At 38.2% G+C, this 12,503-nt stretch overlaps 1 protein-coding gene across 1 annotated transcript in view; it reads right to left on the bottom strand.

Moving 5' to 3' along the window:
* The window catches only part of TTN (titin), a 310,422-nt gene that overhangs the window by 53,461 nt on the left and 244,458 nt on the right, over positions 1-12,503 (bottom strand). Inside the window, exons 276-295 of the mRNA XM_054044429.1 lie at positions 12,125-12,406; positions 11,299-11,598; positions 10,905-11,207; positions 10,506-10,814; positions 10,138-10,419; positions 9,572-9,871; positions 9,123-9,416; positions 6,060-9,026; positions 5,633-5,953; positions 5,238-5,522; positions 4,740-5,039; positions 4,054-4,356; positions 3,026-3,301; positions 2,628-2,927; positions 2,234-2,536; positions 1,613-1,912; positions 1,195-1,482; positions 807-1,103; positions 416-718; positions 2-307 (exon numbers count right to left, since the gene is read on the bottom strand). Of these exons, the coding sequence (XP_053900404.1) occupies positions 2-307; positions 416-718; positions 807-1,103; positions 1,195-1,482; positions 1,613-1,912; positions 2,234-2,536; positions 2,628-2,927; positions 3,026-3,301; positions 4,054-4,356; positions 4,740-5,039; positions 5,238-5,522; positions 5,633-5,953; positions 6,060-9,026; positions 9,123-9,416; positions 9,572-9,871; positions 10,138-10,419; positions 10,506-10,814; positions 10,905-11,207; positions 11,299-11,598; positions 12,125-12,406 (8,619 nt within the window). The remainder of the gene's footprint in view (position 1; positions 308-415; positions 719-806; positions 1,104-1,194; positions 1,483-1,612; positions 1,913-2,233; positions 2,537-2,627; positions 2,928-3,025; positions 3,302-4,053; positions 4,357-4,739; positions 5,040-5,237; positions 5,523-5,632; positions 5,954-6,059; positions 9,027-9,122; positions 9,417-9,571; positions 9,872-10,137; positions 10,420-10,505; positions 10,815-10,904; positions 11,208-11,298; positions 11,599-12,124; positions 12,407-12,503) is intronic.

Genomic DNA, 12,503 nt, shown 5'->3' with positions numbered 1-12,503 from the left:
CTTAAAATGTCTTTGGCAAGGTGTTTGTCAGGTACATCACTTGGGTCACTGTATCCAATCTTATTGACAGCATAAATACGGAACTGATATTCTGTATTTTCTGACAGTCCAGTTACTACGTAATGGGTATCCTGTAAGTTTTTCGGCAGATTGCATCTGACCCAGTTATCTGTGTCAGCTCTTTTTACTTCAACTAGATAACCAATAATGGGGCTTCCGCCATCATATGCTGGTTTACTCCAAGACAGGCTTATAGAATTACGGGTTGTGTCAACCACTTTTGGGAAGGCCGGAGGGCCAGGAGGATCTGAGAATGAAAACAATAGGAAGTTACATAGACTATATTAAATAATAATACTGAGCAAAAGCATTTGGACATTTCAGAAGAAAATAAAAATAAATGCTTTTAACTTACACTGAGGATCACGAGCATATGCTGCCTTAGATGGGCCACTAGGTTTGCCTGGTCCAGCCTTATTCAGTGCTGTCACTCTGTACTCATACTCCATTCCTTCTTGGAGTCCTGTGGCCTTTACGGTTCTTTCTATGACAGGCTTCCTGTTTACCTTTGTCCAGTTAACAGTCTTAGTTTCACGTTTTTCAAGTATATATCCAGTCACAGGGGACCCACCATCATCAGCTGGTGGCTTCCAGCTAACAGTCATAAAATCCTTTGTTATATTACTAATTACAGGTGGATCGCAAGGCCCCGGTACATCTGTAAAGATTTATTGAAAATTATTTTCATATTCTTAAATGTGCATAAAAATAATTAATCACAAAACCATGCTGAGCAACAAGCTTACCGTATGGATTTTTAGCAACTGTTGGCTCAGTGAAGATGGGATCTCCCACACCGTATTTGTTTTCAGCACAAATGCGGAACTGATATTCATGTCCTTCTATCAGTTTTTCTACACTGCAGCTCGTAATTGGTACATTGGCAGTGACTTGGGCCCAATTTGGTCTGCTTGTTTCACGCTTGTCAACAATATAGTTAGTAATTTCTGAACCTCCATCTTCAAGAGGAGGCTCCCAAGAAAGCATTGCACGATCTGCACACATATTGGTGATTTTAACTGAGGCAGGAGGACCAGGCTTATCTGGAAAAAATAATGATCAATAGTTATATTTCTAGCTTTTGCTATATTTTCCAAGTCATAAATATGGACTAATAAATTATCTTTAACCTACCAAGTACTTTAAGCTTAATGGTTGCTGATCTGGAACCACTTGCATTTTCAGCAATAATAGTATAGTCTCCTGTCTGCTTCCTGTTAACGCTGAACAACTCCACAGTGGACAGGTTTCTCTTAGTGGTGATCTTAATGCCTTCAGCTGGTTTTAAAACTTCTCCTTCTTTCTTCCAAGTAATTATTGGCATAGGTTTGCCATACACATTAGCTTCAAGACAAACATTAGTTCCAGCTTTTACTGTAAGCAGTGATTTCATAGATACATCTAGCTCTATTCTGGGAGGAACTGAAAAGAAACAAAAAGAAGAGAGCTAACCAACCTAAAAGAATTAAACATATCAGATAAATACCAGGTACAAAAGCATGATTGAACGTTATCAGAGTTTGCAAATACTTCTCAAGTATACATTCCTTACCATTTTCTGCCTGAATGGTCACTGGGTCAGAAGGTTCAGAAGGCCAGCTAATGTTAATTGCTGTCTTGGCAATTGCTCTAAATTGATATTGAGCATTTTCTTCCAAACCAGTAGCAGTGTATTCTTCTTGAGGAATTTGATGTGGAGTAGAATTGCATCGTATCCACTTATCACCAGGCAGTTTGCAAGCTTCAACAAAGTAGCCAATAATTTTGCTTCCACCATCATGCTTTGGTCTTGTCCATACAAGTGACACAGTACTCTTAGTGACATCAATAACTTCAGGTTTACCAGGAGGATCTAAAAACAAACAAGACCATCATAAGTTTACCCTCATCAAAACATTTGTACATTCCAGAAAAATCTTTTACAGTGGTGGATGGTATTCATAGCGCATCTCTCTAAAAAACCCACAAAAATGCTAGATCGCACAATATATAGATACAGTGTATTCATATTACATATATAACATCTAAAGAAATGGGAAAAGTGATGATTATAAAGTTGCAACTATTAAGTATTAAGTAAATGTATTACTACTATTAGTAAGTACAATTAAATAACATAAATTGACCATAAATGTTAATAACATGTTATAAATCATTTAAATGTTTTGCTTACCAACTGGGGCTCTTGCCGTAACAAAATCAGTTGGCTTGCTAGGTTTGCTTGCTCCAGCTTTGTTCAGGGCATAAATTCTGAAAGTATACTCGAGACCTTCAATTAGACCAGCACAAGGATACTCTGTAGAACGCACAAGTGTATCATTTGCCTTCACCCACAGCAAACTATTTCTTTCTTTACGCTCTATGAGGTAACCAGTAATCGGACTGCCTCCATCACTGTCTGGTTTGTCCCAAGCCACAAAAATACAGTCCTTGTTGACCTTGGTAACACGCGCATTTTTGGGTTCACTTGGAACATCTGTGGAAAAACAAATCGGATTACATTATCTGTTCTTCTACTGTTAGAAGAATTAAAGTCAGAGAAATTCCATCATTTAAAACTGACATACCAAATGGGAACCTTGCAACCATTTTGTCAGATGTGAGTGGCTCAGAAATGCCAAAACGATTTTCAGCACGAACACGGAACATATACTCTTGTCCAGGGGTGAGTTTTCCAACTCTGCAGCTTGTCTTTGTGACAGAAGCTACAGCTGTTATCCAGTCTCCTCGGCTTACATCACACTTTTCAACCACATAGTTTGTTATGTTACTGCCACCATCTTCGAGAGGCATATGCCATGCAAGTGTGCAAGCATCAGCATCTATATCAGAAATGTCAAATGGAGGCTGTGGTGGACCTGGGGCATCTGCATAAAGATGTAAGGAAAAAAATTTAAGAAAATAGTAGAGCATGAAATATCTTAAATCTAGCTGTGTAGAAAGTTAGGTTAAAAATGAAAGTTACCCATGACTACCACTCTGATTCTCTGAGTGGCAATACCCGAGCTGTTTTCTGCCGTAAGAGTGTAGTAATCACTGTCTTTCCTAGTCACATCCTTAATGATGAGAACAGAAGAGTTTTCTGCTTTATGCACAGCCAGACGACTGGATGTAAATACATCTTGTTCTCCTTTCATCCATTTACAGATTGGCTGAGGTTTCCCATAGACATATGCTTCAATTCTGAGTTTCTGCCCAGCTTTAATATTAACATGATCTGGCATCAGGATCTTAGGTGGCACTAAAAAAGACAAACAAACAAACACAAATATTTGTAACTCCTGTGAGAAATTATTTTATTTTGTCATGAAAGTGTCCTCTGCATCTCTGCTGGACCCCTGAGGATTTTATAGGTAGTATACTTAGCCTCAATTCAGTGGGGATGTTTTAATAGTTTGAACCGCAGGTTTGAATTATGTAAACACCCCTGAAACCAGATGCTCCATAGCTGTCACTGTAAACACTATCTTTATATTCTGATTTAGATTGTAAGTGAATGTTTCTGTGTTCAGATTGTCTTCTCATATATTTGAACAGTGCCTAGGACATTAGCAGCACTTAAAAACCATTATCATCCTTTTAGCCAAGGGTAACTGGATGACACTTAATCATCAAGAAGGGTCACTGTGAAGAGACATGACACACACTCTCTGCCAGGGGGTTGAGTATGCTGCTTTCCTGATGCCATCTTAAAATCATAGAAATCTAGAGCTGGAAGGGACCTCAAGAGAACACCTAGTCTATCCCTCCATGCTGAGGCAGGACTATGTATACCTAGTCCACCCCGACAGATGTTTGTGTAACTTGTTCTTAAAAACAGGTTAGACGTCCTGGGATGCAGGAGTCTGGTGACTTAAAGTATGATCTTCTACAGAAGTGCAGAAGAGATAATTTAAAAATTGACTTCCTAGGACTCCATCAACCAAAAACCTTGTTCATTTCATTATTAAAATAAATTTTAAACAGTATATATAGTAGTAATTAGTTACTTACTGAGTTGTTCTTTAATTTCAAATATTCCTTCAGTTTCTCTTGGCAAACTTACTCCTACAGCATTTCTAGCTACCACTCTAAATTGGTATTTCTTTCCTTCTTTCAGGCCGACTACAACAATGTTTAGATCTTTGACAACAGAATATTGTGTCCAGCGATCCTCAGGTTGTTGTTCTTCTTTGTAGCTAATAATATATCCATCAATTTTAGAGCCTCCATCACGCAGTGGTGGCAACCAGCCTAAAGTTGCACTGTTCTTTGTAATTTCAGTAACTTCAAGTTTTCTTGGTGGATCAGGTTCACCTTAAGAAAAAACAAAGCAGATATATTAAAACATAACCACTTTAACTGGGCATGCTTTGGTAGAATTACTAAGAATTCTGACTGTTTTCTACATTAATTCAAAAAGGACTTTATTTAACAGAGAAATTCTTTTGATTTGGAAAACCTGTCACATTAGAAACTACCAGAGTGATTAAATTAATATAGAGTTACGATAAGTGTTCAGGGTTTTAATTTTTATTAAGCAAACATATCTGCATAGGAATATTTATTCCACTGTCACTGAGTGGTTAGAAGCCATACAGAATTGAGACATGTCCACATTCATGAAAAATCAGAAGCTTACTGAAGATTAAAGCAAATAAAGATGCAAGAATAAAAGATCGACATTAAGAAATACTTACTTAGTGGATCTGATGCCAAGATTGGTTTTGGTGCTTCTGTTGGAACACCTGGACCATATTCATTGACAGCAGTTACTCTAAAGAAGTATTCATTTCCAGGTACAAGATTAGCTACTTTGAAACTAGTTTTCTTTACATCTGCAATGACTGTTGACCAGGTCTTTCTGTCAGCCTCACGTTTCTCCAGGATGTAGTGAGTTACTGGACTACCACCATCATTCTCAGGAGGTACCCATGAAAGCTGACATGACATTTTTGTGACATCTGAAACACTGAACTCGGCCACAGGTCCAGGAGTATCTATTAAGAAACATTAATTCATATATCAGTCCATTTACAATGAAAGTTTGGTAATGACTTCCTATACATGGGGAATTAATATTAGCCATGTACAGTGATACTCAAATGATATTGTGATAGGAGCCATAAAAATCCCTGTAATAAATAATGAAAGAATAATAAAATTGATGTGTTTACAAATTGTTTATGGTGACTCACCAAGGACTCTGACATTCACAAATACAGCCTTTTCTCCAGCTGGGTTAACAACTGTCAAAGAATATTTTCCTGAATCATCACGTGTAGAATTGGGGATGACAAGGAAGGCCATAGTGTCAACCAGATCAACCTGTCCTTTTCTGACCACATTATCAATACCAACTCTCCTCCAGGTGACTTTAGGTGCTGGTCGCCCTCTAACAATGCCAAAAAGTCTAATGGGACATCCTGCTCTGACTGTGACTAATTTTCTTAGGCTTGCATCCAAATCAATCTCAGGAGGTTCTGAAAGAAACATTAAAGAAAAACAACAAAAAAAGTTCAGAATGTGAAATAAAATCTAAATATAGCAAATAAATGATGCATAAATTCATAGATAAGAGAGAAAAAATCACCAAGTATTTCTTTAGGAGATACGGCTTCCTTCAGTTCAGCTGGTCGGCCAATGCCAACCTGGTTTTGGGCACAAACCCGGAACTCATATAGTTGTTTCTCATCCAGGCTGGTAACTGTAAATTCTGTATGAATAACTTGTGCAGCAACATTACATCGTTTCCATCCTACATCAGGATCTGTACTTTCACCTTGTGGTCTCATTTCCACAACATATCCAATAATTGGTGCACCACCATCATAGACTGGTTTTCCCCAGCCAAGAGTGATGGAACTCTTTGTGCTGTCAACCACCTTCAGATTAGTTGGAGGACCAGGAGGTTCTGAAAGACACAATAAAGGCCAGGAATAAGAATACATCTGAGCAACTAAGCAACCTGTTAATTTAATGTTTTATTTTAATAACAGTAAAATATATCACTACAGTACCTATTGGGTCTTTTGCCACTACCGGTCTCGATGGCAAGCTTGGTTCTCCAAGACCAATTTCATTTTCAGCCTTGACACGGAATTGGTATTCATGTCCTGGAATGAGATCTGTAACCTTCTTGCGTCTCTCTGGGATTGCACTCTTAGTAACAGGAACCCATCTTAATGCTCGTTTTTCTTTCTTCTCTAATATATATCCTGTAATTGATTTGCCACCATCATATTCTGGTGGGTTCCAAACTACGGTCATCTCATTTTTACTGACTTTAGTGACTTCGGGAGGATCAGGACGGCCAGGTCTGTCATACTTTGTTTTTGCAATAATTGGTTTTGTTTCTGTTGGAGGGCCAGTGCCCATCTTATTCTCTGCACGAACCCTGAAGATATACTCATTGCCTTCTATGAGGCGTGTCACATTTGCATGATTTGTTAGAACAGCAGCAGAGTACGTAGACCAAACCATACGCTTGCTCTCACATTTTTCTAAGATGTAATTTTGTATTTCACAACCACCATCATCTTCAGGTGGGTCCCAGTTGACAGTACACCTATCACTTGAAATGTCAGAGATCTTCAAATTTCTTACAGGACCAGGTTTATCCAAAACATTAACGGTAGCATAAGCTACAAAACTACCAGCTGCATTAGTTGCAGTAATCACATATTTACCACCATCACTACGCTTAGATTTTGTGAGAACAAATTTAGATGAATTAGAAGTTGTTTCAATTGTGACTCTTGGAGATTTTGTTAAATCTGTGGCATCTCTGTCCTTTGTCCATACCACTTCTGGTTGGGGCTTGCCTTTAAGTCCTGCCTCAAGTCTAATGGAGTCACCTGCTTTTACAGTTAGCACACCACTTAACTTCAGATCAAGGACTGGTTTCTGCAGTTCTTCCTTCACAACAACTTCACTTGTCTTCACCCAGTCACTTTCACCTCCCTCATTCTTGGTCTGAACTCTGAATTGATATATTTTATTTTCAACGCATTTATCAACCATGTAGTGTGTTTCCTTAATACTGCCCTTGTGCACCCTTTCCCATTCATCTGAATCCTTCAGTTTTCTTTCAACATGATAAGATAAATTAGGGCTTCCACCATCATAATCTGGTCTTCTCCATTTCAGATACACAAATGTTTTTCCTGTTTCTGCAATGTGAAGGTTTTCTGGTGGACCAGGCCTATCAACAGGATTAATAGCAAGGATAGGAGTCTTGGTCTCAATGACAGGGCCTGGCCCTACTTTGTTCTCTGCACAAACTCTGAAGAAGTATTCATGGTTTTCTATGAGATTTGCCTTTATTAATCGTTTGGTAACATCAGAAGAGAGAATTGACCATCCTTTCTGGTTTGGCTGACGATACTCTACTATGTAATTTGTAATTTCTGACCCGCCGTTATCTACTGGGTTTTCCCAAGTGAGCATACAAGAATCTTTTGTAACATAGCTTATCTTCAAGTTCTGGCATGGTCCAGGTCTGTCAAGTACATTAACAAGGGCAAATCCTTGAGCATGTCCACTGCTGTTCTTTGCTGAAATGATGTATTTGCCATGATCATCTCTTGTGGCTTCTTTCACCTGCAGTTCAATACGAGGGCATTCATGAACCATCTGAACACGCTTGTCTTGGACTAATACTTTGCCATCCTTAGACCATGTTATGTCAGGGTCTGGTCTGCCTTTTACTCTACCAGTAATATGGATTGTTTGGCCTACTCTGATGGTGATTAAGTCACGACAGGTCACATCTAGATCTATTTCTGGAGGAGAAAGAATATCCTTTACAAGAACAGTTTCTGGCAGTTCTCTGGGCTCTCCTTCTCCAACGATGTTAGCAGCTTTTATACGGAATCTATATTCATTTCCTTCAATTAGCCCAGGTACCCTGAAGGCACACTGTTGAATGAGTTCATCTTTATTAATCCTATTCCACTGTGTAGTTCCAGTTTTCTGACATTCCACAACATATCCCAAAATAGGGCTGCCACCATCTTTGAGAGGCTTTGTCCACACCAGGTCAGCTGTTTCTCTGGTCTTGTCTTTTAGTTTTGGATTAATGGGAGGTCCAGGTGGTCTGATAGGGCGAGAAACTTTTATTGGGTCAGAAACTGGGGATGGTGGGCTTATGCCAACCATGTTTTCTGCAAAAACTCGGAATTCATATGTGTTGCCCTCAAAGAGACCGGTGGCTCTGAACTTCAGTTGAAGCACTGGTGTCTTGTTGACACGTACCCATTTGCCAGATATTTCCCGACGTTCAAGAATGTATCCAGTTATTGGACTTCCACCATCGGATTTTGGTAGGGTCCAAGACACTGTTGCAGCATTTTCTGAAATATCTGAAACCACTGGTTTACCAGGTGGGGATGGTGGATCAAACATATGTTTAGCAACTGTTGGCATTGAATCGAGGGGTGCACCAATGCCTATCTTATTCTCTGCACGGACACGGAAAATATATTCACAACCTTTCTGTAGACGTGGAACCTTAAGTTTTGTTTGATTGATTCCTGAACAGACCACTCCCCAAGCTTCTTTCTTGGATTCTCGCTTCTCAACAATGTAGTTCAGCACAGGGCTTCCACCATCATCTTTAGGAGGACGCCAGGAAATAATCATGTGTTCTGGTGTGACTTCAAGAATATTAATGGGACCAGTGGGTGGACCAGGAACATCCAAAACAGTAAGATGAAGACCAACAGTTTTGCTGCCAGCTGCATTAGACACTGTGAGAAGATATTCTCCAGTATCTTTTCTTACACAGTCTTTAATGGTAAGTACTGTTGAATAACTGTCAGTATCAATTTTGTAGTTGCCTTCTGTTTTAATTTCATTTCCATCAGTTACCCATTTTGCAGTGGGCACAGGTACACCTCTCATGATTGCAGGAAGTCTGACTGTGCTACCAGCTTTAACAACAAGACCTTCAATTAACTTCACATCTAGTTCCACATATGGAGATACTGAAATTAGAAAAAATATAGAAATTACAATATGATTTTTTCATAGGGAACACTAAAAGTAAGAAATGAAAAAAATCATACAAATTAAGAAAGTACCTAGTTTTTCTTGACACTCTATTGGTATAGTTGTATCTGGAAGACTAAGACCCACGATATTCTGTGCTTTCACACGGAATTTGTAAGTCTTTCCTTGCTGTAGACCAGTAACAACACACTCTAGCATGGGTACAGTCTTGAACTTAATCCATTCCTCTGCACCTTCTTCTTGATACTCCACCAAATATCCATTGATTTCAGCACCACCATCACGATCTGGCCTATTCCAAACAAGGGAAACTTCTGTTTTGTCAACATCTACATGGTGCAGATTCTTTGGTGGCCCTGGAGGATCTTTTAAAAGCAAAAAACAAGAAGTTTAATAGGGTGAACAACCTACGCCCCACCAACACACATACTCTATATTGTATTTGTACTAACAAGATCAGTTAATCAAAGATCAAAAAAGACTCAAAACAAAACAAAAGTCATCAATGAAAAATACTTACATAGTGGGTCCATAGCCTTGATTGGCTTGAGACAGTCAACATATGGACCTCGCCCATACTGGTTCTCAGCAGCAACACGGAAGAGATACTGAGTGCCTTCCATAAGATGTTTAGCCAGATGACTGTGTTTCTTGGAGGATGATGAGACGGGTACCCACTGGGCAGCAGCTACATCTTTCTTTTCCACCACATAGTTGGTAATGACAGACCCACCATTGTCCTCTGGTTCCTTCCAAGTGAGATAGCAAGAATCTTTTCTAACTTCACTTACTTGCAGATTTCTAGGTGGGCCGGGTTTATCTATTTTTTTTAAAAGTACAGAATATTTATTTAATAAACAAAACTAATTTTACAAAATTTAGCACATTTCAATAGAAAGAAGTTTTTACTAAAAGTACTGCTTGTCATTTACAGTCCTTTTCTCATAAAGCTCTTATATTATGTTGCTTTATTATTGATTATTTCTGCATTGAAATTATTCATTTGTTCTCTGGATATCCAATTTCTTTGATTTCCAATAAAATAATAAAAAGCATACAGTATAAACAAAGACAAAAAATAAATACCTAGTACAATGACTTTTACTGAAACAGTCTTTGAACCAACTGGATTCTCAACAGTCAAAGAGTAGATTCCACCATCTTCATGGACAGTGTTACGAATTTCCAGCTTACTGCCAACTCCTGTAACCTCAATATCTGCTTTGGGTGAAACCTCTTGTCCTTCTTTCTTCCATGACACTTTTGGGAATGGAATTCCTTTAATTACAGCACTAAGTCTTAGTGTATTTCCAGCTTTTATGTGTTGCTCCCGTGCCATATTAGCATCAAGTATCAGCTCTGGAGGTTCTGGGAGAAAGATTTCAGTTTTAGTAAACAAGCACATTTTGACAATATCTTTTATTCATAAACTTATCTGAGTTTATTTCACTTACCAAGCCTGTCCTTTACTTCTATTGGATCAGGAACATAAGCTGGTTCTGATTCACCTGCTGCATTGACTGCCATGACTCTGAACTTATAGGTCAAACCCTCAGTAAGACCAGTGACCTTGTATTTTGTTTCAGGGCAGGAGTCTGCTGTAAGATTGGCCTTCTTCCAATCTTCATCTCCAACTTTCTGATACTCAACAAGATAGCCAATGATCTTGCCTTTGCCATCATGACGTGGTGGTTGCCAAGACAAATCAACTGAGTTTTTAGTTTTATCCACTGCTTCAGGGTTAATAGGTGGACTTGGTTTGACTGTTAAAAAAATCAGAAACCATTAAAACCTATCTGAAAAATATTTTCAGGAACACACAGAATATGAATGGATTTTGTTTTATACTTTACCAATTGGATCTTTAGCGAAGACTGGCTTTGATGGTGGGCTAGGATCACCAACACCAATTTCATTTGCTGCTGATACACGGAATTCATATTCACAGCCTTCAAGGAGATCAGGTACCCTGAACTGAGTTTCTGGGAAAATCGGATCTTTGGTGACTCTGGCCCATCGATTAGACATTGTTTCCTTCTTTTCCAAAATATAAGTAGTTATTGGCTTGCCTCCATCATGTGGTCTGTTCCAAATTACTAAGGCAGAATTTTTGGTAACATCTTTAATGATGGGTTGCTCTGGCGCAGCAGGAACACCTGAAGAAATAATATTTTTAAATGAATTTATAGTATAACAAGCTTTCTGATGGTTAAATTATTAAAATAAAGTAGCGAATAAATAACATACTGAAACGATCCTTGGCCTTCATTTCATCAGATACTAGAGGATCACTTATGCCATAAAGATTTTCAGCATAAATTCGTACAACATACTCTTTTCCCTCAAGCAGTTTAGGAATTTTGCATGTTGTCTTGACACTGGCAGATGTTACTGGCATCCAGAGATCCCTGTGTGCATCTTTCTTCTCAATAATATAATTTGTAATTTCACTGCCACCATCATCTAGTGGAGGTTTCCAGGAGACGATCATATGATCTTTATGAACTTCATCAAAAATAACTGGACCTACTGGAGGCTGAGGGCGATCTGTTAAAAGAAACAATGAACAGAAAAATCCAACAATACACAGATTGAACAGTGTCATTACTCTACTGTAAATGTAACTTGGAATGAAAGGTGTGGCCTAATGGCTATAACAAAGAACTGGGAATCAGGACACCAACGTTCTATTCTTGGCTCTGCTGTTCTATCACTATGTGATATTGAACAAATCACTTTCCTTTAGTTTACCCATCTGTAAAAGGAGACTAATACCTATCTTATTGGGCTTAATTAATTAATGCTTACAAAGTGCTTTATCATCTTGCATTGAAATTTGCTAAAATAGTACAAAATATTATTATTGGAGTGTTTCAAATTATTCATTGTAAATAAACTTAAACCAGCAGTTAACTGAATACTCAAAATCAATGAATAACATATCACAAATAATAGAGGAGTGAATTCACAATATTTCTATAAATCACTCACTTTAATATTCAAGCTTTCTTCTATTTGATCAGTTCTAATTATTATTAAAAGCAAAACATTATTATGGCTCAGTTACACTTACCAACAACACTGACTTGACAAAGGCCTTTTCTTGATCCGGAGCTGTTCTCTATGATCACACAATATTTGCCTGAATCTTCTCGGATAGATTTTAATATCCCCAAGCAAAGGGTTGTTGGAGTGGTCTGAATCTTTGTGCGCTTATCTTCTTTAACTGTAATTTCATCCTTTAACCAAGTCACCTTTGGCGCAGGCTTCCCTGAGTAATGTCCAGTAAGGCTGAAAGCTTCACCAACCCGAACAATTAGCTTGTCTCTACAATCAAGTTCAAGTGTTGGAGGAGCTAAAAGATATCATTGGGAAAAAAAGATAAGTAGCAATATTAATAAAAAAATTATATACCCAAAAACGTACTTGTTTGTTTTCAAACTGAATTATGG

This window comes from Malaclemys terrapin, chromosome 11 (assembly GCF_027887155.1).
Source record: "Malaclemys terrapin pileata isolate rMalTer1 chromosome 11, rMalTer1.hap1, whole genome shotgun sequence".
Lineage (NCBI taxonomy): Eukaryota > Metazoa > Chordata > Testudines > Emydidae > Malaclemys > Malaclemys terrapin.
This window is presented reverse-complemented; position numbering and strand designations above follow the sequence as displayed.